The following is a 26,494-nucleotide window of genomic DNA, read 5'->3' as shown; positions in this document are numbered from 1 at the left end:
ATGGTTTAAAATGGAGATATAAATAGATAAATGGTTTAAAGGTTTTTTTTTTTTAATGAATATTACCGTTCAAATTAACGGTCAAAAAATCACAACGGTCCAATTTTTCAAACTTTCAACGCGTGATGGATTCAACGCGTTGAAAGTATAACGCGTTATATGGGGGCCGGCGGCGGTGTTCTAGGTGGGATCACGCGTGAAACTTAGTCCATAACGGACCGCCCGCTGTGCCCTTATGCTATTTGAATCGTAACTCGGCTTTAAACATTAAAATAATAAGAAAAAATAAAACAATATAGTAAATTACAAAGGTATAAAAAGGTAAACGATAAAGAAAATGACAGAAACTCGCCACTCGGTCAGAAAAAAACAAATGGAAAAAGTAGACTAAAGGACCATCAATGTACTAAACCAGTATTAACGTGTTCGTTAAAAACGCTATTTAGGGTAAAAAAAGTAACGAAACAAACTAAACCAAAACTAAACTAAAAAAAACTTTCGCCACAATTGTTATAGTAAAGAAAAACAAAAGTTATAAAATATGTTTAAAACAACAGTATTAATGTGTTCGTTAAAAAAACTTTTTTTTTGAAACTGCGAATTTCATTAACAACGCTAGCAACAAGCTAGAAAAAACAAGACAAAACGAATTACAAGGGGCACCGAACCCAATCGCTCCACACTCGATCCTTGACATTGGATTGGTTACTAATCCAAAAAAAAAAAAAGCTTTTATACCCCCAATACGATATTTATGCTCTTTTTGTTCCCCGAAAAAACCAACTCGTTTCTAGTCTTCCAAATCGTTTCATAAAAATGGTGCATTAAGTTGATATATAGTCCAAACCAAGAAGATCCCAAAATCTTTTGATGAAACGCAAGTTAAACCCATTGGGACCCGGGGCTTTATCATCCCCACAATTCCAAACCGCCTCTTTGATTCAAGAGACGAACACGACATAATAAGAGGCCACATCTTCACCCGAAAGCTTTTTATAAATTGAACAAGTAAGGACTGGTCTAATGGTAAACTCTTCCTTGAAACGAGAACCAAAAAATCAACGAGCCTCTTTTTTACGAGTTTTGGATTGTTACACCAAACCACGTGGATAAAGAGACCGTGTAATTTGCATTTCGCCTCCTTGCTTTTGATGATACCATGAAAGAACAAAGTGTTGTCGTCCCCAAAGGAACCCCATTTGACCCATGACAATTGTTTCAGGTCTTTAGCTTTCACAGCCTCAAGGTTTAGCAATTTTGTTTTGCATTCCGAATAAACCCATATATCTTCTTCACCCATATTCCCAGATTCCATTGCCTCGTCCAAAGAAAATAACTCAACATGGCAATTTATCCTTTAGTTCCTCTTCTTTTAGTTTACGTACTGCAGCCCAAGCCTTAAGAGCCTATTTGAAGTGTTTCAGTTTATTGGCTAAAATAATACTATCAGAGCCCGAAGGGATGAAGGAATCGTTTGCTTGCTTTAAAATGTCCGAAATACCCTCCCTATCAAGCCACAAATTGAAACCTCGAAAAGGGATAGGGTCACAGTCAATAGGATCAACCGCAAGGTCAAGTGGCGAATGGTCGGATAAAAAGCGCGGAAGTACGGTGAGGCACACATCTGATCATCTTTCTAGAAACTTGTCACAAAGTGGAATCTATCAATTTTACTAAGCTTGGGTTTGGAACCTTTACCTTTGCAGAAGGTGAATTTTATGCCCTTCATGGCGAATCAATGAAGCTCCGAGTTCTAAAGGTGTTGAAGTAATGGGTTGTAAATGAAAGTATACACTAAATGACGAAATAAACAAAGGGCGACAAAGTCATTTTTTTCGAACGGCGACTTTCATTGAAAAAACGGCCCGCTAACAAGCCGCTAGTAAGGCGAAACAACTACAATAAACAAAACATACAAATTACACATTGAAACGCTTCCATTTGGTCCACTCTAAAGACAAGTTTCTGGATCTGTTGCTAATCCACAGGAAACTATAATATTTGATCTCCCCCAAGATGCTTTGAATTTTTATCGGCTCGTTAGAGAACAAGCCTTGGTTCCTAGCTCTCCACATACTCCAACACGCGACCATCAACACCGCTTGAATGAGTCGTCTCTTGTGACCTTTTTCCGAACCAAACTTATGATTGTAAAAAATGTCTTTAACGGAGAAGAAGTAAAGGGGTGGGAGTTTACACCATGAACTGATATGCTGCCAAACTACCGTGGCAGTAAGACACGATGTAAAAATATGGTTAATGGATTCGTTTTCATTCCTGCAAAAACAACACAAGGATGTACTTTGGATGATGTTTCTTCTCACTAATTCATCCGTAGTCGGGAGCCTTTCCAGCAACATTCTCCACCCAAACACATTTAACTTTAGCGGGATCCAGCTATTCGAATATAATCTTGGGCTGTTTTGGTTATCTTCACCTGATAGAATAAGTTTCTTAACTGTCGCAATAGAAAATTAATCCAACATCTGATCACTCCAAACCCATTTATCCACCCCTTCGCCAAAACGCACCTGGGACAACATGGCTTTAAGACTATTCATCTCATTTATGGCTTCCTCTTGGAACAATTGTTGTTTCCAGGCCCATGTAAACTCAATAACTTCATTGCTCGTGTAACATCGGTCCGCGATAGAGCATCCTTTAACAGATTCAAGGCGAAATAAACATGGGAACATAGTCTTCAATGGTTTATTATCCAACCACACGTCCACCCAAAATCTTATGGTTTTGCCATCACCTAACTTACCTTTTATAGCATTCCCCAAAGGCAACGTAGTGGAGAGAAGAAAATTTTCCAGTTTTGCAATAGAATTCCATGTCCCTACTAGATGCTTGTTATGAGGAAGCGCCAACCAAGTCCTCAGAGTTGAGTGTAAAGCTAGAATGAAACGTCTCCATAATTTATTTTCCTCCACTTTAAACATCCACCAACACTTCGAAAGAAGCGAGATGTTCGAGACTTTTAGAGGACATAAACCCAGCCCCCCATCTTTTTTAGGTCCAGTGACCCGATTCCAAGCCACCCAGCTTGTCTTTTTGTTATTTTCATCCCCCCCCCCACAAGAAACACCTTCTTTTTTCCTCAAGTAATGGGCTGTTTGGTAGTCTCTTAATGACCATTCAGATGCTACATATTAAAAGTTTAAAACCTCTGAATGAATAAGAGGTAACCTCAAGTCTGAATGGTTAAGAGGTAACATCTGAATGGTAAATCATTACATATCACATTCTTCTACCTTCTCATTGGTAAAATTCTTAATGGTTCCATTAAGAGGTAGCCTCTTAATGACCATTCAGAGGTTACCAAACAACCCCTAAATCAATGACTTTTTTTCATTAATTTATATAGAGATAATTTGTTTTTAAGTTTTAATGAATGTATATTAATTTATATAGAGATAATTTGTTTTTAACTTTTAGTGATTGTATAGGGTATAATAACCAATGTGGGGCTAAACTAGTTGGTAAACTAATGACAAGAGCATTCACATCCAATCCATCAAATTATACATACATTCCACTAAAAAAACAACTCCTATACCAATATATTTTCACTAAAAACAAATACTTTTTCGGGAAAATTACCAAAGTGGCCGTTTGACCAAGCCATTTTCCAAAATAGCCATTTGACCGGGCATAATGCACCCTCCCATCAAAGTGAACTCCCATATTTATGCACCTTCAATCCAACCACCAGCTAGCCGACACGTGTCCCTGAAGCCTGAACCGGCTTTATGCCGCGTCGCCTGGCAGCCGAGCCGCTTCCCCCCCCAAGCCAAGCCGCTTTGCAGAACACCTGATTTATGCCGCTATGAGGACTGCCTCGCCGAGCCGCTTCATGTTAAAGCCGAGCCGCTTTACCCCATTCCAAGCCGCTTCATCAGACTTCCAAGCCGCTACACCTCCAAGCCGCTATAACCTGTTCCAAGCCGCTTCATCAAACTTCCAAGCCGCTACACCCTGCAAACGAGCCGCTTCAGCTTCCCGCCAAGCCGTTTCACCTTGGTCAAGCCGTTTCATTCCAATTCCAAGCCGCTAGACATGTTTTTTTATTTATAATTTCGTATGTATAAATATACATCTGTTTTTTGTCTTTTACACACATCTGTGTTTTGTCTTCTCGTTATCTTTGTAGTAATACATTGTTTGGTCACGTTTAGTATAACTCATGGGTGTTAAGTGTGTGATATACACCGGGGGTAAGTGGGAGGTTGTTAACGGGAACATCGAGTATGTTGCCGGTCACGATTGTATTACTAGACGTGGTTTAGAAGTTGAAACTACTTTTTCCTACATCACTTTTTTAAGTTATATTCGAAAGATGTGTGATATTCAAAATATTACTCGGATATCCTACCGGATGTCTTCGTTTACAGATCCGATAGATATAATGAATGATAATGATGTTGTTTTTTTCTTTAATTTGGCTAATAGTAAACCATTTGAATTATTTCAGTTATATGTCATTCAAGAACCCGGTGTTGAGTCTTCTGATTGCGCATTTTTAAACAATTTCAAAGTTCCTGATTTGAATTTATCTTTTGATGATAGTGATAAAAAAATTAATGAAAACTGTACCCAATTATATTTACCGAGTAATACCCAAGGCATATCTTCTATTGTGTTTGAGCCAGGCCACATTTTTAATAGCAAAGAGGAAATGAAACTTGAATTGGGTAAAAAATGTTTGATAGAACGATTTGAGTTTAAAGTTGATAGATCGTCTAAATCACGGTACGAAGTGTCATGTTGTGTTGATGGTTGTGAGTGGCGTTTTAGGGCATACAGCTTTGCTGGTGATAGCACATTTTACGTTAAATATTTTAACGATAAACACACTTGTTCAAAGACGCTCACACACCCACATTTTCGTCAGGCAAACCCCCAAGTTGTGGGTCATTATTTAGTGCCTCAATTAAAAGACGGTGGTCGAATTTATCGCGGAAACGAGATAAAGTCCGATTTTAAACAAAATTTAGGAATTGATATTAGTTACATGCAAGCATGGCGTGGAAAATGTCATGCTTTAGAACTCTTGCAAGGTACAAGCAGAGATTCTTTTGCCGAACTCCCAATCTATTGTTACAATTTGGAGCGGGCGAATCCGGGAACCGTGACTCACATTTGGGTTGACGACGAGAGTCGGTTTGAAATGGTATTTGTGGCTATTGGTGCAGCGGTAAGTCGGCATGGACCTTAATAATATTTTTTTATCTTAAAATATGATGGTCATTCACTGATTTTTTTTTTCAGGTTCGTAGTTTTATGCGTAATTTAAGACCTGTTATTATTATAGACGCTGCCCATTTGAAGGGTGAATTTAAAGGAACATTGTTTTTAGCAGTTGGCATGGACGGAAATAACCAGATTTTACCAATTGCCTATGGAATAGGCAAATCAGAGGATGGTGCTTCTTGGACATGGTTCCTCTCAAAGCTTAAAGGTTGTGTTGGTGAAATTCCAGATATGGCGATCATATCGGATAGGGCCAATTCAATACATTTAGCTGTAAGCAACGTGTTTCCACACGCTTATCATGGTCTCTGCTGTCGACATTTAATGGTGAACTTAAGTTTACCGTCGAATAAAAAAAAAGGAATACGAGAGCCTCTGGTGGAAGACCTGTAAATCTTACCGGTTGTCTGATTTTAATGAGTCTTTCCACACTCTATGTCTTGCAGTTCCTAGAATACGGAACACTTTAATAACTATCGGGTTTGGACGGTGGGCAAGAGCGCATTGTCCTGGCAATCGATATCATTATATGACATCTAACAGTGCAGAGTCAATTAACGCTTTGTCTAAAGACTATCGTAAATTGCCAGTAACCCAACTTATTGAATTTTTCCGTCAATCTGTTCAAAAATGGTTCTATGATCGTCGGCTGGAGGGAATTAAGGAAAGACATGAGCTTACCCAGTGGGCTCAAAAAAAAATTGCAAAGAAAATTGATGGGTCTAGAACTTGGACTGCCGCTGGTGTAGGGTTGAACACTTTTGATGTTGACGACAGGAAAAAACGTGGTTTTGTAAATTTTTACGATCGAACATGTAGTTGCCGTGTTTGGCAAGTTTCTGGACTACCCTGTGGGCACGTGATTGCTGTATCCAAATTCTTAGGTGAAACTGACTGCAGTCATTATGCTTTCTGATGTTATTCCAATGAAGTGTATAAAAAACATACGAGGAAGCGATTAATCCTCTTCCTCATAAATCTGAATGGGAGATACCAGAAGGTCTTATAAATGTTCGCCCCCCGCATATGACAAAACGTCAGTCGGGCCGTCCGCGAGCAAACAACAGAATCTTGTCTCGAGGGGAAGAACCCACGCCTCTATATTGTGGTAGGTGTAAGTCACACGGACACCATCGTGACGTTTGTTCAGCCCCAATCCCATCGCAACAACGTTCGCGTAAAGGCAAGGAAACCGTTGCTCACGAAGACCCAGGAAATAATCCGTCTGATAATTATTTTCCGTCTTATAACTTGGGAGATTTTTAGTTTTAGTGTAGTATTTTGGAATTTTTTTTATGCACAACATTCTGTTGAAATCCTTGTACTTGAAAAATATATTTATATTTTAACTTGAATTATTTTAACATGCATAGATACAAACATCAGTTTTTTGTAGGTGTGAATCGGCCAGCGTAGAGTTCATCCGCCATGTACCGTCTGTATCTGACACAAGCATCCTGTAGATTTTCCTCTTCCCATGTCAATGCAAAGTTTTGAACAAGTTTTTCCATTAACATACAAATAATTACACCTGAATTTCGACCTGTATGATCCCCGTTATCTGGCCACACATCATCCCCCGCACACTCCAAGGTATCTGTCTCGTTTATTCCAGAACGTTGCCAGTACGATATGCGACCCAAAAACCATAAGAATGGAGACTCAAATTCAAGTAGAATTTGATGTATTTTTTTATGTATGCAAAACGACTCTCCACAATGCATTACATTACAATTATTTGGGAAATAAACTTTAACTTTTAGTGACAACATGTTTATCTGTAAGATTAACCAGTGTTGATCCTTGTGTGAAACTGGCATGTAGACCTACAAAATGTCGATATTTAAATGGCCGGATCAAATTATTTTTGGATGAAATTAATAAAATAATAAACAACTTTTACCGTATCCACATTCCAAAATGCAGGAAATTTTTGTCTAGACCCATCTGCATAGTTGTAAGCATCATGATTCTGTTCAACTACCATGTTGAAAAAATGAGGGGGCATAATTGTCCAACGATAATCATTAGACTCGCATGGCCGTGTCTCGCTTTGAGTTTCCCGTAAATACATTAGCTTGTTACACCATGCATTTATGTGCTGGAAATTAAAGGGCAAAACTAATTTTAAAATATTAAAAAAAACATATATAGTTCGTATGTTTACATTTTTAAATACCGTTTCTTGTATAAAACCATTGCCACAAAACCCAAGAAGTCCGCCCCACCAGTCTTTTCCTAACGGTGTAACGCCCATGTATGTCGAATAGCAAGTTGGTGTATCACCATCGTAGTAAAACTCAAGAACATTTGGAGACCAACTGTCATATCGATCATCTTCAATGATCCAACGCGTGTTCTGTACTGGATGAGGAATGGTTGAGCAAGACCTCCTTTTGGACATTATTAGTTCCTCAGTATGTTGGAAAGAGGAAGCATAAAGATGTGTATATATAGCCACCTCCATCCAAATATGTATGTTTTTTTAATTTATTTTTTTTCTAACAATTACTTAAAAAAATGCACAAGACTTTATTTATTAAGATAGAATAGGAAACAAACGGACAAGCATTTATATAAACGTACGATTAAACTATAAATCTAAGAAATAAAAAATAGATTATTTCTAAGGCCAATCACCCAAGAAGAATGGGGGCGGCGAGACCGAACGATCACTGTCTCGACCGTCAGATCTTGGCGAGTACCAACATGTACGACGTGGGCTCTCCGGTGTTGGGCATCGAGTGTCCTCCTCCCCCCACCATTCTACATACTCCTCTCCCGGGTCCGTTTCATAGCCTTCCGGTCTTCCATGCTCAAGCATCTGGTTAGGTTGATTAGTGTTTGGCGATGCAATTTGAAGTGTGCTCATTGCTAAATCGTATGCCAAGTTCAACTCTTGATCTGTTAAATCGTCTGGATGTTCTTGCTGGTAATATTCATAAACAATGTTTTCGTTTTCTAGTGGTGGGTTTGTAGTTTCTTGGTTTTCTGAGTTAATTGAAGGTGGTGGGTTTGTAGTTTCTTGGTTCAGACGACGTCGTGTTAATCTCCCAGGTGCGGGAAGTAGTTGGTTCGAAGGAGGAGGGTTCGGTCGACGTCGAGTGGATCGCCGACGTGTTGCGGAAACCACTGGTTCGATAGGATCTTGGTTACCTACACCCATGTTTGTGTTCATAGTGAGTTGTGTTTATTTTGAAGGTGTAATGGTGTGTGTGGATGTTGGGGGTTTATATAATAGAACGAAGTCATCATAATTCTATATAAATAATTAAACATTTAAAATAAATATCATTAAACAAGATTTGGGCGTGGTAAACATCGCCAAAAATACAGTTTATCTGCCATGAAACGTCTGTATGCTAAAAAATTTTGAATTGTTTGTCCGGATCGAATAATTGGTTTGTCTGCTACTAAATGCTCCATAAGCATACATAGATAGACTCCCTCATTTCCTGAGAGTGACCTGTTAGACACCATGTATTCTTCATTAAGCTCAAAAATCATGCGTTTTTCCGGTTTGCCCGTCTTTTTCCAATACCGCAAATGCACCAACAAAGCTCCGAAATAAACTGCGATCTTAGTCAACCGTGGGTGAATAACATTTCTGTACTTTTCACCAACACATATGTCTTCACATGCGTATATAACTAATTCCTGAGTTACCAACTCAAGTCGAAGCAGCACCCATTCTCTATTTTCCAGCGGCAGTGGGAAAAAAACGTAATCAACGTCGATGAAAGAAGGAAATGGGTTTAATTTACCATTACCATACATAGCCACGTTTTTAGTAACAGAGTCTAATAAATTCTCATAGAATTGTGGTGGTAGAATAGTCCAACGCAAGTTTAGCATTGTCTCCGTTTGAAGTTTTCTACTCCTCCAAGCCATCAGTCTTCCAACCCAACCTTCAATATGCTGTAGAAGCATCATTTATTAATTTTTAGATATGTTAACATCAAAAAACAACATATTGTACAAAGATTTAAACGAAATTTACTAAAGCCGTTAGGTAGCCGTTACTACGATATCCCAACAGAGTGCCCCAAAAATTTTGGTCTAACTCAATTGATCTTGAGAAAACAGCCGAGTAGCAGAATGGAGCGTCTCCATTATTGTAAAATGTGACCACATCTTTCGACCAATTCTCCGTTTCGTCGTCTAGAATTGCCCATCTACCTGTTCTATGGAGGTGTAAGCTTTCACGGTTCTGTACAAACTGGTTGTCTTCAGCATTTTGTGCATTTGAAGATTCAGAGGACGAACTTTCACTCTTGTTTTTTGGCTTCCTCAATTTGCTAAGAATCCAACTTGATGATTTGTTAACGGGTTGAGAGCTGTATACATCATCAGTGTTTTTATTAGACATTTTTTCCAACTATATGAGAGAAAGTGTTTTTTTTGTGTGTTGTATTTATACTCCAAGTCTTAGAATTAATTACTTATAAGTATAAATATAAATTATTTTGTTTATTAACTTACCATGTTAGTAAAATAAAAAAAAAATTAAAAAATATAAATTACGCTAGATATGCCGCTATAGCTGTCGGATATGCCGCTACATGTCTGATATGCCGCTATACCTGACGGTTATGCCGCTACACCTATGTCTTTCCCTTTCCAAGATGATGTGACATGACCGCTGCCCATTATGCCGCTACACCTGCCCAAGCCGGTACACCTGCCAATATGCCGCTACCGCTATGCCCATTATGCCGCTACCGCTATGCCCAACCTCTTATGTGCATACCACCCACCGATGCTGAGATGCGAACTGAGTGGTTTGTTGCCAGTTCAGATTATTTGGATACCCAACGTCAACTGTATGGTTTTGACACGTCGTCTGATGTACGGTCACATATGACAGCTCAACTACGGCCTGAAGATTTAAATGAGGTGTATAATAATATTTTCGGTTTAAATGAGCCGAAACAACCGTTTTCCCCGGCACCAGACCGAACAGAAATTCCACAACAAAATTTTGGTCCCGGTCAATTTTCTTATGGGGTTGGTTCTAATGACGAACTTATTGAAAAATTTAAGTTGCTGATGGATGAAAACAACCACAAGTTAAGTTTGATGATGGATGAAAACAACCACAAGTTAACTGCCATGTTAAGTTCTGCGGGTTTACATGGTGTTCGGCCGGTTCCTGCTAGTACTCCATTTTCCATGCCAAAAGTTAACTTTAGTGATAAGGTAATACTTGAATTTTTTTAATTTATTATTTTTATAAATTTTTCATAATAATTAATAATTTATAAACTGATGACATTTTTTAAAATTTATAATTTCAGGGTGTAGCCGACCAGTTTGAAGTGTACGATAATAGTTATCGTGTGCCGAGCTTCAACTTAATGCAAGAAGATATTGTAAGTTATAAACTAATGAAATTTTTTAAAATATAATTTTTCAACTGTCTAGTCTTATATATTTTTTTTCTCGTAGAATGCTGATCCGGAGTTGGTCAATTTGAGGCGATCTGAACGGCTTGTCAAGCCCTCATCCTGTATGCTATCACCATTTGTTGTTTTTAAACATTTGAAAAAAGGGCAAACAAGGAAGCGAAAAACAGATGATCAAAAGATCGCTGAAATTAGGAGTTGGTATCCTAGTAGTGGCGATGTCCAGCTCCGATTAACGACGGGTGGATTCGTAGGTCCGTCATTCTGGTCAGCACTGCTAGGTGACGATAACGAGGGGTGGTTGAGCGATGATGTAAGGAATTTTAGATATATTATCTGTTTACTAACAAAAGTAAAATATTATTTGATTTTTTGCTAAACAGCATATCTTTGGTTGGATGATCCACTTGTATGAATCGAGAGATCGTAATGCCCGTTGGAGTATTTTACCACCATATTTCCAAATGTATTTTTATGGAACGACTCTCCCTGAACAAACATACAAGGGTTATTACACCGGGGTCGTGGAACCTTTTCCAGCAATTACTACAGTTGATGAGGTTCTTTCTAATTTAATTTTAATTTTATTTACATAGTTCCGTAAAAGTTTATTAATTTAAAAAAATAAAATATAGGTGTATGTACCTTTGCTTATACCGCAAACACACTGGTTTCTGGGGGTTTTCAACCTGGTTAACCGTACTCTGACTGTTTACGACAGGTACTATTCTTTTTCGTTTGTGTTTTTAGTTAAAAATTTATTAATTGTAACATTTCTTTTTTACTTTGTCATTATCTAATATGTTTTATGTTTATATTTTGTAGCCTTGCAGAATCGCCATTTCTGGACCGGGGAAGAGACCAAGTGCTCACTCATATTAATTTTGTCTTTGACAATTGGCTACGTAGGCACGGTTACTACACCACAATGCCCATACCGCTGACTTACCCCTTTCATGTTACTTTTGCACACAACGTGCCTCAACAAACAGGGCCTTTAGGAGATTGTGGGGTATGGGTTTGCATTTTCCTGGAAAAGCTAATTAACGGGAAGCGGATTAATGACGGTGAAGACCCCAACGTAACGGCTAGCAGTATGAGGCGGCACCTTGCTATGCTTTTCTATGATTCAAAATTAGAAGGAGAGTCGAGTGTTGAAAAAATAATTCAGAGTGTTGAACGTAATAGTGATGTAACGAAACCGTTTCATTAGATTTGTTATGTATTTGAATTAAAAAAAAGTTTAAAATATGTTATTCTACTATTTTTGCTATAATATAATATAATACCAAAAAAAAAAATTAATAATAGTCCCTTATTACACCTACCACCACCTATATATACCCCCCCCCCCAAATACCCAAAAATCAACTACACTTAGCAAAATGGTGCTATGCAGGAATTGTGGATCGCAAACAATTATAAAAACTTCCTGGACCGCTACAAACCCGGGAAGAAAATTCTATTGCTGCATCAGTCGACGAGGAGGCTGTGGGTTTGTGGATTGGGCAGAGGGGCCCTCGTGCCAAAGAGCTATTGATGTATTTCGACATTTCATGCATGAACAACAACATGTGACCGTTGCAAATCAAGCAAGTGAAATTAGGCATCTTCAAGACGAAGCGTTAACAATGGCGGTGAAGTATACACGCGTGAAGATGTTGTTACTATTTAGCTGGGTTTTTTTCGTCTTGTATTTTGTTGTTCATTAGAGTTAAATATTCTAATTAAAATTAAATAAATAGTTGAATTCCGAGTTTGCACCGAGTTTTTCGTCAATCGTAGTTTCTATTTTAGTTTATTTATTAACTATCAATACCCCTTTTATCTCCAAGCTGATTGCTGAAATCAAGGCCACTAGCTTCCTTTGGGTGAAATACCGAGGAAAAATGCATACTCTAGATTGGTCGGATTGGTGCTCTTTCAGTTTCATGTAATTTCATGTATTTCTTGTTTGTCTCTCTGTTTGTATAGTCTGTGTTTGTTCTTGTTCTCTTAATAAAATTTGCCGTTCAAAAAAAAAAAAAAAAAAAAACTATCAATACCCCTTTAGTTTAACTAACCTATTAAGTTTTAATATTTAAAAACATAAAAAAACCTTAAATAGCCACAATTCTTTGGTGGGGGATAGCTATTACCGCGGTTGGGGGGTGGGGGGTGGGGTGGGGGTGGGGGTGGGGTAGCGGTGTGGGGGGGGGGTGTGGGGTAGCGGTGTGGGGGGGGGGGGGTGGGTGTGGGGTAGCGGTGTGGGGTGGCCAATGTTGGCTATAAATAGCCACAATTCATTAGTCTCCCAACATAGTAAAAAAACCATTCACCACCAACATTAATTAAGTTTGTTACTTAAAAAAAAACACAAGATGGTTAATTGGACAGAAGAAGAAGAACTAGCATTAGTAACAGCTATCGTTGACGCTAAACGAAATTTACAACGCGGACAAACCGCGTACTGGGGGCAAGCGTTTCAACACTATCAACAGCACGTCGGCAACGCGCGACACAACTTAAACGCGTGTCAACACAAATGGCGTGATCTTAAACCGAAGTTGGATCGGTTTAAACGTTACTACAACCATGTCCCGGCGGCTGGGTTGAGCCACGATGATCGGGTATATATCGCGAGGGTCGAGTTTAGGCACGAAGAGAATACGGATTTTAAGTTGGTTGACCACTTTAATATTTATCTTACTTTGTAGTTTTTTTTTTTAATGCTATGTAGTTTTATATTTTTAGGATTTAATAAGTAGATTGTGTAATATTGTTAGGATTTAATAAGTAGGTTGTGTAATATTGTAATATTTTTAGGATTTAATATTGTAATATTTTTAGAATTTATAAGCCCGTTTTGTATAATATTGATTTAAGTATAATGTTTATTATTTCTAATTCAACTCTTATCGATAAAAATATATACAAATTTCCGATATAAATCATGATTAGTTATTTAAAAAATTATATAAACGATATTTCTTAGTTTCTTGTGCATTTTTTTTAAGTAATTGTTAAAAAAAAATTAATTAAAAAAACATAATGATACATGCAAATTAATAATAATAAAAGTTTCAAATCAAAGGATCTAACATAGCGGCGGAAAATAATTTATTAAAATATTAGTTTATTTAATTTAATAAAATATTAAATTATTAAATTAATAATTGATAAAAAATAAAGAGAAAAGAGATAAAAAATGAATTCCATTATTCACAATATTCAACCGAGTTATTAAATATATGGAGAGAAAGAGTATTTTGATATTTTTGGATTTTTTTTTATATTTTTTGATGTTTTTTGATATTTTTTTGATGTTTTTTTATATATTTTGATATTTTTTAAAAAATGCAACTGTCGCGGCTCGGCTTGTACTTTACGCGGCTTGGCTTGTAAATTAGGCGGCATGGCTTGTACTTGTGGGCAGGCGGTGAAGCGGCTTGGCTTGGGGGGAAGCGGCTCGGCTGCCAGGCGACGCGGCATAAAGCCGGTTCAGGCTTCAGGGACACGTGTCGGCTAGCTGGTGGTTGGATTGAAGGTGCATAAATATGGGAGTTCACTTTGATGGGAGGGTGCATTATGCCCGGTCAAATGGCTATTTTGGAAAATGGCTTGGTCAAACGGCCACTTTGGTAATTTTCCCTACTTTTTCTCTCTTATTTTCAATTAAATAATATTATCATTACATTTTTCTCTCTCCTTCATTCACAACCACTTTCAATATATATTAAAAAAATTATAGTGGGTGAACAGTGTCTCCTCAAATATACAGATGAACAGTAATATTTTCTCTCTCCTCCACTTACAACCACTTTTTATACCCTTTATAATATAAAAACCCCTCACATATTTTGATGGATAGAATGTGAATGCTGTAATGACACATACTTTTTAAAATTGACGCCTCATGTTCAAACCTAGACTAACGGAGTAGTTTTGAATTTTGGTATAAAAAACGTATGGGAAACATTTACCATCCAGAAAAATATATAGTGTATTAATAGAAATACAAATATGATATATAGAAATATATTTAAAAGAAAAGGATAATTAAACTAACTGCGGTATAATTTCGTATCTATTCTAAAGTTAGATGACATGATGATCATAAACACTATAAAACAGATATATTTTAAACTGATAAATAAATTTCATTTAAAAACAGATCTATCAAGAAAGCTAAAATCGGAAACCACCGCTTACAATGACAAGCGTGAATCAAAAGTTACACCAAATCACCAAAATAGGAAACCATCGCTTACGATGACAAGCGTGAATCAAAAATTGCACCAAATCACCAAGTCTATAACACATTTACTTATGTTTTATTCCCCACACAAAACCGAATGCCAATTCGACTTAAAAATTCCATCAAAACCAAACCATGAACACCATAAACTGTCAGTAAAATGCTTTAACGTGCATAGAAACTAACATATAGAAAATGGTTTAAAAAGCTTAAAAAATCCCACTTTTCATCAAAATCATCCAAGTTTGGTTTGACATGTTCGGTTCACCTTCGGGCGGTTTGTCACATAAAAGCGGCCCGTTTCATGTTCCAATTTACGCTTTAACCATTGATCCGGTTTTTAAAACATTGCTTTCTTGTTTTCTTAAAACAATGTTGTTCTTGTTGTTGTGTTGAGACTTGAGTTGTATAAAAGAAACAAATAAAGGGAATAAAAGTGTGAAGATATCGAAAAGCCAAGGGGTATGAAAAAGGTGAATAAAAATGAAAAAAAGTTTTTGAAAAGAATAAAAATAAAAAAGAAAGTGTAAAATCGAGGCGCATGCAAAGCCATCATCATGGTGTCCTCTTTGTCCCACGAAACCTACCATGCCCACCCTTCGTTCTTTTTATGAACCATCTTCTTTTAAACCCTCTTCTTTGATTTATTTACGTTTCTGCCATCCGCCAAACCGCTAGCATTGGTCGGCTATAAGTCTACTTTTGAAATGACGTGATGTGATTAAGAATGCAAATGTAATGCAAATAGAATCTTTATCATGAGTACGAAATATTTGGAATAAATATTTTCATATTTTTTAACGGCAAAAATAAATATTTGATAAGACTGCGGGGTATGGTGTGGCGGGGGTTGGGCTTGGGTTGGGACATTTGTTGACACGTGGCTTGGGATGGCAGACATGGGGCGACCCACATTTAAACAGGGTATGGTGGGGCGGGGGTTGGGGGCGTGAGTTTGGTGGGCTTCGCTAGATCTGAGCCATTGATAGTTAAATCAACGGCTAGCCCAACGGCTTCTTTGGTTTGTCCAATTAGAGCCCGCCATGTCAGCTTGGCCAGACCGCCCCACGCCCGGCTTCAAACCCATGAAAAAGGGACCACGCCCAAACCCATGCCCACCCGGGGTGGTGGCTTGGGTGTTTTCAGCCCACCCACGCCCAAACCCCCGCCCCATACCCCGCAGTCTAACCGGTTATTTGTAGTTATCTATTTAAATTCTATATAGTTTACATATAAAAAATGTAAATAGTTTTTAGAACTATTAACGATTTTATTCCACTGTTATTTATGAAACTTTAAATAAAACTATATAAGTCGAGCTGGCCGGCTGACCGAAACATCAAAGTATCGGTTTGATTTAAGCTTTTTAAAACAATAAAATTTTACACTATTCTTGTTATAAATTCAATTAAATTTAGCTTTACATACGATAAGGTCACCCGCGGCGGTGCCTTTTCTGTCCGTGATGAACATTTTTCACGCGTGGAGAACTGTAGAAGACCACCGCCGCTATCATTTATCACGCTCCAAATTTTATAACCCATGACTTTTTTTTTTGACGCGTGATAGTTTTATTGTTGTGAGGGTAATTGTTGGTTGGGGGGAGGGGGGGGGAATTGTTGGGTGTAGTTGTGAGTGATGAACATTTCCACTAAAAAAGTTGTGAGTGATGGAATAAAGCTCGATGACGTGGCAAAACTTGATTGAAAGTTGTGAATGATAAATTGGTGGTGAGTGATAAGTGATAACCACCCCTACCCCCCTAATGTTATGATTATGAATATTAAATACATACATGACCGAGTTTTTAAAGTTTATAGAAATAATATTAACAAACCAACCGTTCTTTTGAAAATAAACGGGTCAATCCTCACTTGTGGTGTAGTAGTAGGAGGTTTGGGTTTTCCAGTGGAGACCCAAGTTTGATTTTCACTTGTGTCACTTTTAGTGGATTAAGACAATGAAGGATTTGAACTAGAACTTGTACGAGACTGCCAGTTCAAATTCCGAACCCACCCGGGTTTTTATTCCATCATATGTTACGCCGGAAAGTTCTGCACTTATAATCACATAACTACCGTGAAGTGTCGTATATAAAAAGTACATTGAACCACACTTTTTAAGGGTGAAGGGGGTGCTCACCTAATAGGTGAGTCCCCTCTCTTACGCCAAACCAATCCCCGTGTGCCACGTCAACTCCCCTCTTAAACTCCCCTAACACCCCCATTTGATGGCGCCACTCCCCTCTTAGGTGAATTGGGTTTTTTTTTAAAAAAAAAAAAAAAAAAAAAAAAAGGAAAGATGTGATTGGACCAAGTCTCCCTCTCTCCTCTCTCTCTCCTCCCTCTCTCCTCCCCCCTCTTCGGCAGCCCATCACCGTTTTCCACCCTCTCTCTCTTCACCGCCTTTGTTGGCGGCACAATACCGAATCGGCAGGGGGGGTCCCCGATTGCAAATCGGTGGGTACCCCGCCCACCCTAAACCCTAAAGTAAAGCACAAAAATAACCATAGTTTAATATATTCTAACTATTTATAAACACACCCTCCTTTTCCCAACTTAGGTCACATCACAATATCACAAGGACACTTAAATCAGCAATGTAAACAACATATTTCCAGCCAGGGGCAAAACAGTAACTTCCCAAAGATGCAAATATATTCCCCAAAGATACAAAAGGATAGAGTAGCAGCAGAGCAGAGTAAATAAAGTGAAAACAGCTAAAAGCAAAGCAACAAACAAACAAACAGCATATGAGCCAGACATACATACACCCAACAACTCCACATTTCACATCACCCATCAACAGTATAACAATAATAATCATAACAACACCCCCACTCAAACCACCCCTGTTTCATTTCACCATTAGGGTTTCATAAAAATCCAATCTTTTTCTTTCTTGTTTCTTTCTTTCACCATGTTTCAGAGGCTGGGAACGATCAAATCAACCTAAACCCACTTCGATTCGGTCAACTTTGAACCCAGATTCGTGTTCAAAACCTTCAATTTTGGTGTTGGTGTTCAGTTTTCTTGAATCAAGAAACAGAGTAAAACAGAGTGAAACAGAGTAAGGTGTAATGGCGATGCCCTGCAAGGATGGTGGGAAGTGTACGATAATGGATAATGGGAAATACGTAAGATACACACCGGAGCAGGTTGAAGCGCTTGAAAGGCTGTATCATGAGTGCCCGAAACCCAGTTCGATTCGTCGGCAACAGCTTATTCGTGAATGCCCTATTTTGTCCAACATTGAACCCAAACAGATCAAAGTTTGGTTCCAAAATCGAAGGTTTGTTAATAATCTGATATGGGTTTACAGTTTTACATCCATTTTTGTTGTTTTTGTATACGGTTTGCAATTCCTGACCGATTAACCTGTTTAATAAAAAGTACACTATATAATTTTATTTTATTTTTCAAAATAATTAAAACATTGTTCTGCTATACAGATATAGCATAAGATATAAAGTAGTTGTGAAAGGTTCTATGTACAATACTAAATATTACGAGAAAATGAATCACCTATTTTTTTAATCCTTAAAAGTGAACGAAAATGTTATAATTGTAAGATTTATTGTTTCTCATAATAGATTTCAAAACAAAATATGGAAAATTTTCAGTTTTTATATAATCCACACTTATTACGTATGTTATGTGTAGGTTAAATTACCTACATTTATGTAGTCTATGTGTAATTAAAAATATATAGTTTTTTTTATGTATATATAATACGAGAAACATAAAATATAAAACATATAAACCTTAAATCTCAAAATTTAGTGCTTTAGAATTTTTTTTTCTTGCAATAATTAGTGTTCTGTAATGACCCTCGTCCTAAAGAAGTTAAACGAGTCGTATTCATGATTGATACTTGTGTTTATCGCGTGGCTCTGACGTGTTTATCGCGTGTGATTTGGGTTTAATTTTTTTTGTTTCTGGTTGTAGATGTAGGGAGAAACAGAGGAAGGAGGCTTCGCGGCTGCAGTCGGTGAATCGGAAGCTAACAGCTATGAATAAGTTGTTAATGGAGGAGAATGATCGGTTGCAGAAGCAGGTGTCTCATCTTGTGTATGAGAACGGGTGTTTTAGGCAGCATACACAGAATGTGAGGGTTTGTTTTTTTTGTTTTTGTTGTGGTTTGTTGGAATTGATGTTTTGAGGTGTTTTGGGTTGCAGGCGGTGGTTGCTACGAAAGATGGTAGTTGCGACTCGGTGGTGACGAGTGGTCAACGCCATCTGACCCCTCAGCATCCCCCAGGAGATGCTAGTCCTGCTGGGTTAGTTTATTTAAAGTTTGAATGTTGGATTCATTTTATTTATTTACATTATTGTTAGGGTACAAACAAACACCACTAACTATTGTGTTATTCCGACACCACTAACATGTCATACTGCTCGGTATAATTTTTTTGACTGACAAAAGAAATGACAACATGAAGCTCATAAGGTCGTACGTACCGTATGACTATTTTTCGCAGTGTCATACCGTCTGTATTCATATGATGTTATATTTCATGAACATTTTGGTTTAATTGTGTGTTGTTTTTCAGACTCTTGTCCATTGCAGAGGAAACTTTAACAGAGTTTCTTTCGAAGGCTACTGGAACCGCTGTCGAGTGGGTCCAGATGCCTGGAATGAAGGTATCAAATAACATTCATAAATGAATATTTGAATGATGTTAAATTTGTTTATCTGTATATTCATTTATTTCTCTGCATTTTGAGATTAATGGAACTTTGGTTAATTTGCAACTTTTCTTTTGCTTTGAATGCAGCCTGGTCCGGATTCCATTGGAATCGTTGCTATTTCTCATGGTTGCACTGGCGTGGCAGCACGCGCGTGCGGCTTAGTCAGTCTTGAGCCTACAAGGGTAGATACCAGTTCCTTTGTATAATATTTTCGGTTAATACCATACAAAACCATTTTTGTAACAAGTAAAGAAGATATATTGTCTTTTGTGGTATTAACGTTATTTTTTATATAAAATAATTAAAATTTGAAACATGTGGGGTTTAACAAATAACTGTATTATGTTTCAGGTTGCTGAGATCCTCAAGGATCGCACCTCGTGGTTTCGTGACTGCCGAGCCGTTGATGTCCTCGATGTGCTGCCCACTGCCAATGGTGGAACCATTGAACTCTTGTACATGCAGGTGACTTCACAATCCGACTTACCTATTGTCATTGATCGCTAACAAATTTTCGGCTCTTGTTGTGCCCGTTGTTATAGTCTAAATCTGTTTCATGTTGTAGCTTTACGCCCCTACAACTTTGGCTGCCGCTCGTGATTTCTTGTTGTTGCGCTATACTTCAGTTACAGAAGATGGCAGTCTAGTGGTTAGTAATTTTTAGCTTCTTTATATATATATATATGTATGTATATTTGAAATGTTGAATAATGTAAGTGGTGGGGTCTCAGGTATGTGAAAGATCGCTTGCTAACACCCCGAACGGTCCAAACATACCATCGGTGCCAAATTTTGTACGCGCAGAAATGCTGCCTAGCGGCTACCTTATTAGACCTTGCGAAGGAGGCGGGTCAATCATACACATTGTCGATCATATGAACTTAGAGGTAAAAATCTGTACTTCATTTGATTATGCGATGCTACGTTTCTATATGAACATGTATTTGATGATTTGAATTGAATTTGTTTACGCGTGTGACTAAATAGGCATGGAGTGTACCTGAAGTGTTGCGCCCGTTGTATGAATCATCCACTGTTATCGCTCAAAAAACAACTATGATGGTAACAATGTTAATCCTCTACTTGTAGTTTTTGTAACGGGTTCGGGGAATTTAAGGTTTTATAATCCGTGAACAGGCGTTACGACAACTACGGCAAATAGCTCAGGAGGTTTCGCAAACCAGTACCCCTAATTGGGGCCGACGACCCGCAGCTTTAAGAGCACTTAGCCAGAGGTTGAGCAGGTAGAAGCTAAATCACTCCTTTTGAGTCGGTCAACCGTTGACCGGATCTGAAACAGACGTTAATTTGTTGTCTTTGTTCTTTTTAGGGGGTTTAACGAGGCTGTCAGCGGGTTTACTGACGAAGGATGGTCGTTAACGAGTAATGATGGAATGGACGACGTAACCATTCACGTAAACTCTTCACCTGAAAAACTTATGGGGCTGAATCTTTCTTTCTCAAATGGATATCCGTCAGTTAATACTGCCGTCTTGTGTGCCAAAGCGTCGATGCTTTTACCACCGGTTAGCCACTAAACACCGAGATTCACACGGATTATGGATTAAAATCTATTTCTTTATATATTTTTCTCTTTTTTCGGCATTTCCAGAACGTTCCTCCAGCCCTCTTGCTTAGGTTTTTAAGGGAGCACCGTTCGGAATGGGCCGACAACAACGTTGATGCTTATTCAGCTGCGGCGGTCAAGCTCGGGCCGTGTAACTTACTGGGGACTCGTGCTGGTAATTTTGGCGGTCAAGTTATTCTTCCCCTTGCTCAGACAATCGAGCATGAAGAGGTACTTTAATCACTTCCTAAGCAGTTAATGCGGTTGTTAGTTGTTACACATTCTGAATACGTATTATTCTCTTTTGTTTTCTATAGCTTTTGGAGGTGATCAAATTGGAGGGTGTTGGGCTCTGTCCCGAAGACGCGCTAATGGGGCGAGACATGTTTTTTCTGCAAGTACGTGTCGCTTAACCGTTTTTTTTTTGTGACGCATGTAGTTTCACATATTCGTTACCTTGTGCGATTCGGTTATCTAATTACGCTTTTGAAAATATAATAGCTATGCAGCGGGATTGACGAAAGCGCAGTCGGTATGTGTTCAGAGCTAATCTTTGCTCCGATCGATGCTTCCTTTGCTGACGATGCACCACTTTTGCCTTCCGGTTTTCGCATCATTCCTCTCGATTCTTGCAAGGTTAGTACTTGTAATTCGCTAGTTCGGAATATTTCATTTTGTTAATATAAATATGTTATTGGTGTACCCACAGGGGGATTCAAGCCCGAATCGAACCCTTGATCTTGCTTCTGCTCTTGAAGTGAGAGGGGCTGGGAACAGAGCTTCTGGTGATCGAAATGTCGGTAATAATTGTGCAAGATCAGTGATGACAATTGCTCTTGAGTTTGCGTTTGAAAGCCATATGCAAGAAAGCGTTGCTGCGATGGCTCGACAATATGTTCGCGGTATTATATCATCTGTTCAGAGGGTAGCATCTGCGTTATCTCCGTCTCCAAACGGAGGGCTTCAGACATCGTTGGGTACCCCTGAAGCACACACTCTAGCTCGTTGGATTTGCCGTAGTTACAGGTAATAAGAACGAGTAGGTTGGGTCGCATGCGAAACACCTACTTTTATTCTTTTTTTTTTTTTTGTTAATTTAAAAAACTTTTGGCTTGTGAAACAGGTGCTACTTGGGTGTGGAGCTACTTGAAGGCGTGGGTGACGGAAATGACTCGATTCTTAAATCTATGTGGCACCACTCGGATGCTATCCTGTGCTGCTCAATGAAGGTTAGCCATAAGTTAACGGTTAACCACTGGTTTAGGGTCGTTAATCATGTTTCATGGGTTCATTTCGGTCTACTTGAATTATAGAACGGATTAACACCGGCCACTTTGTAGAAATCGTCGACTTAAAACGGGTGCAGAAGGGCTGACATCACCCACGACCATTGTTTGTCATGACCACCCGTAGTCGTCACCTTCGTGACCGCTACCTTTGCTAGCGAGGGAAATAATTCACTTTTTTTTTTATTTTTTTTTTGTAAAATGCATTTCAACCCGAGCCTCTTTTGTTCCGACCCGTTTAGACTAGAAACCGCTACCTTTGCTAGCCAGTGAAATAATACACTTTTTTGTAAAACGCATTTCAACCCGAGCCTATTTTGTTCCGACCCGTTTAGACCAGAAGCCCATTAGTACTTATTTTAAAAATTATCCGTTTCGACTCCAAACCATTTTTTCACTTGTTTTGACCCGGCCCATTTTGACCAGAACCAAATTGGCACTTTTAAAACTACCCGTCATTTTTGCCATGCTTACAAATACAATAGTTCATACGTTGTGTGATTTTGGTTGTTTAGTTAAACAGCTATGGTTTGATGCAGGCGATGCCGGTTTTCACATTTGCCAATCAGGCGGGTCTTGATATGCTTGAAACAACGCTAGTAGCGCTTCAAGACATCAGTTTGGAGAAAGTACTCGATGAAAATGGAAGAAAAGGTTTGTGTTCGGAGTTCCCACAGATAATGCAGCAGGGGTTCGCTTGTCTTCAAGGGGGTATTTGCGTGTCGAGTATGGGGAGACCGGTTTCTTATGAGCGAGCGGTGGCATGGAAAGTGGTGAATGAAGAAGACAGGGATCATTGCATCTGCTTTTTGTTCATGAACTGGTCGTTCGTTTGAGTCTCGCTAGATGATCATGATGATGTGGTAGTTGGTACCTGTTTTTTTGTGTTTGGTAGTAAAACTGAAACTTTGATCTTGATGTTCGAACGTTTATCCAATGTCGGCTTCATGATTTGTCGTCCCTGTTTCCCGTTTTAGATTATGTTAGTCGCCGGGAGCACAAACTAGAAAGTTGCATATTTTGGTCTTAAGGGTGGTAAGGCCTGTTTGTGGTGGAGTTTTGGTTATTTATATTTTAAACTATTTAACGAGACCTGGAGTTGGTCAAGGTACTGCTGCGGGTGAGACTCGAATTCGCGCTGGTAGCATAGAATTATAAAAATCTATTAATTTTGTGTCAAAAGGCGACTAGGATTCGGTTCAACAAGGTATGAGAACTATGAGAGTTCTTCCAGTGTAATTTTGGTTACCATTTTTACGAAACTCGTTCTCGCCTGTGTATGACTGAAACGAGGAAGGTGAACCAAGCAAGAAACGCCGCGCAAGCCGCCAGCACTGCTCTCAACGTCGTTGCAGACTGCCCGGACCAACCTTCTCACACCAAACGGACTCCAGATCACCCGGAGCGGGGGCAGAGGCGAGGTCGCTGGTCTTCTCGTGGTCACGGGTCGAATGTTCTTGGCAATAATAATTCAGCAGGTTACCAATCTTGGGCTCTTGAGTCCTTTACGACTTGGCCTGGCCCATACATGCATAACAATTTCCACCAGGCCCACCAATGGGCACATTGGACTTCCGTACCCCTTGCTAGAGATGGGCATAATTGGGTATTCGTAAAACCCGGAACCAGGTATGGATACAAGTGAGTGGAACCGGGTTCTCAGTGGAACCGGGTCCGGGTACAACCCGGGTACACATTAGGGATGAGCAAATCGGTATCCGATACCGAACCGATACCGATACCGCCTAATACCGATCCCGAATTTCACCCAAACAAGGTACCGATACCGATACCGAAACATGTCGGTTAGGTATCGGTACGGTACGGTATCGGTATTATACCGTATTTTGAGGGTCGGTATCGGTATAATACCGATACCGTACCGTACCGATACCGAAAACGCCAAAAAGTGGATACCGATCGGGATACCGATCGGGATCGGGATCGGTACGGGATCGGTAGGGGATCGGTATGGGATCGGTATTCGGTGGCATATGCTCATCCCTAGTACACATCAATATTTTTAGAACCGGTGTAACCGGTTTCGGGTACAATGGAACCGGGTCCGGGTACTGTGTGGAACTGGTTACGGGTACTATTTGGAACCGGTTACGGTGAGTATTTCAATAAAGCTGATGGTTACTGTTCGGAACTGGTTCCACTGAAAAAGCTGTTTTTTTTTTTTTTTAATTTTTGTACCGTTAGGAACCGGTTTTCAAATATAAAAATCGATTTCGGTGCATACATTTCAATTTGCATCCAATCCATCCATCTTCTTTCTTCTGTAAACACATTCAAAGAACAATATGGCATCGGAAGAAGGAGTTGTTTTGATTTTAGAAACCAAGCGTAACCCCGCAATTTGGAAATATTTTGATTTGTGTTTGATGTCGGATAACCATGAGATGGCTAGGTGCAAGAATTGTGGGAAGTTCATGAAGGCGGCAACAAACTCCACTCTCAATAGCATACCGACAAACATTGCCCGGTGACAAAGGCAAAAAAGGAAGAAAAGGGCGAAGGATCCGGTTCTTCTAATGTGTAGTTTGGTGGATCCGTTTGTTTACTTATGTTTGATGTGTTATGTTTTATGTGTGATTTTTGTTCAACTTTGTTGTTCAACATGTCACTTGAGTTTTCAAACTTTTTAAAATTAGTTGTTATCAAATACAATTCGGAAATAACTCGAGAACTAGTGGTATAATAAACACCGGAAATTAAAGTTGTTGATTTTTTGAAAACTTTTAAGAAATTACTAAGTGTTTGAATGTTATTCCAAGCCGTGTCGGGAAAAGGGTCTTGTAACAACTCTCACTAAAATTAATACTTAGGATGGTAATTATCCAATAAGGAAACCCTAATTAAGACACCCAAGTAATTCTGCATAAACCCTAAAATTTCCAGAACAATCGAAATCAGGATCAGGGCCACTAAAACTCAAGGGGGGGGGGGTAAAACCTAGCCAACGATTATCTAAATAATTCGTTGTCCAATTTGAATTTCGCAAAACAGTTGAGTCAGCAAGGCTAGTCCCGAACCCAGCTAGCCTATAAATAGATTGCTTCCCTTACGGACCGTAAGGGATATGGCTTACGGTCCGTAAGCATGTCAAATTTTGTGTATAAATAGCAGACATTGGCAATTGAAATCTGGCTTTTGTACGACGAAGAAATTCGTTACATGCACTGAGTTACGTCATGTCCATTATCAAAACACACACATATCTCGAAACGCTGCCGCAATCAGGGTAATAACTCGATCGCTATTACGATTCAACGTCCGATCGATTATAACTATCCAACGATTGTTTGAGTGCTGCTCAAATTGAGCTGATACTTTGTTATTCGTCGTGATTTCAACTTGAATATTTGAGTGCTGTTCGAATTCGGACTATGCTCTGTTATTCGTTGTGAATCCGTTGAATTACTAAAGTATTGCACTTTGTTGATCGTTGTGAGGGTTTAATCTCGTGAATTGTCGTAACTGCTGTATTAGTTACTAACCCGTTTGTGTGTGCATTGTTGTTAAATTAGGTTAAATCAAAGGCTAATCAGCAGGCTTATACTTTGCTCGTTAAATCTGCAATGTGAGTCATTCTCTTTTTATCAAATATGCTTTACAAAACTCCAAACTATTTTAAGTTATAATTACAGGGATTAAGTCTTTGTAATCACCAAATTACAGCTGGTATGTGGGGTTTTGTATACATTACTTGTTAATCCATCACCATTGGACAACGAGATAGCCAAGGGGTGATATGACCATAGTCACAGACCCTATTGGACAACGAGATAGCCAATAGGTGGTCGAGTGACAAATACCATGGGTAGTTGGTTTGATATCAGAAGCATTGTAATCGCTCTTAATACTGTAAATTATAACAACCGTATTGTTTTCTGTAAAATGAATGATTCACTCAGTATTTCCCCGCTGACAAAACCTTTTTCAAACATGTTTTAGGTGATCTGTTGTGATCCAAGAAAAGTGCCGTGAAGCACTACAAGCTTAGAGAAGTGGCTCAATGTGAATAAATAAAGAAACATGTTTTGAGA

General features: G+C 38.8%; 2 protein-coding genes and 1 long non-coding RNA gene across 3 annotated transcripts; all 3 read left to right on the top strand.

Moving 5' to 3' along the window:
• The first annotated feature begins 4,189 nt into the window (after positions 1 to 4,189).
• On the top strand, positions 4,190 to 6,172 carry LOC118485001. The gene is made up of 3 exons (XM_035981198.1): positions 4,190 to 5,200; positions 5,275 to 5,560; positions 5,703 to 6,172. The coding sequence occupies exons 1-3, from the start codon at positions 4,190 to 4,192 to the stop codon at positions 6,170 to 6,172; spliced, it is 1,767 nt and encodes a 588-aa protein (XP_035837091.1).
• A 4,627-nt stretch (positions 6,173 to 10,799) lies between these two features.
• LOC118484802 lies at positions 10,800 to 11,379 on the top strand. Its single transcript, XR_004874507.1, has 3 exons — positions 10,800 to 10,974; positions 11,045 to 11,221; positions 11,297 to 11,379. It is a non-coding gene; the product is annotated as an uncharacterized LOC118484802 (long non-coding RNA).
• Positions 11,380 to 17,658: 6,279 nt separating this feature from the next.
• On the top strand, positions 17,659 to 23,445 carry LOC110894241 (homeobox-leucine zipper protein ATHB-15). Its single transcript, XM_022141433.2, has 17 exons — positions 17,659 to 18,189; positions 18,846 to 19,005; positions 19,077 to 19,177; positions 19,451 to 19,541; positions 19,676 to 19,771; positions 19,941 to 20,054; positions 20,155 to 20,238; positions 20,321 to 20,476; positions 20,577 to 20,651; positions 20,727 to 20,833; positions 20,920 to 21,115; positions 21,202 to 21,387; positions 21,474 to 21,554; positions 21,658 to 21,792; positions 21,866 to 22,182; positions 22,280 to 22,385; positions 22,982 to 23,445. The coding sequence occupies exons 1-17, from the start codon at positions 17,978 to 17,980 to the stop codon at positions 23,276 to 23,278; spliced, it is 2,514 nt and encodes an 837-aa protein (XP_021997125.1). The 5' UTR covers positions 17,659 to 17,977; the 3' UTR covers positions 23,279 to 23,445.
• Positions 23,446 to 26,494: the final 3,049 nt, after the last annotated feature.

The sequence above is a fragment of the Helianthus annuus genome, chromosome 12, assembly GCF_002127325.2.
Source record: "Helianthus annuus cultivar XRQ/B chromosome 12, HanXRQr2.0-SUNRISE, whole genome shotgun sequence".
Taxonomy (NCBI): domain Eukaryota; kingdom Viridiplantae; phylum Streptophyta; class Magnoliopsida; order Asterales; family Asteraceae; genus Helianthus; species Helianthus annuus.
The sequence above is the reverse complement of the archived record's forward strand: the minus strand, read 5'-3'. Positions and strand labels throughout refer to the sequence as shown.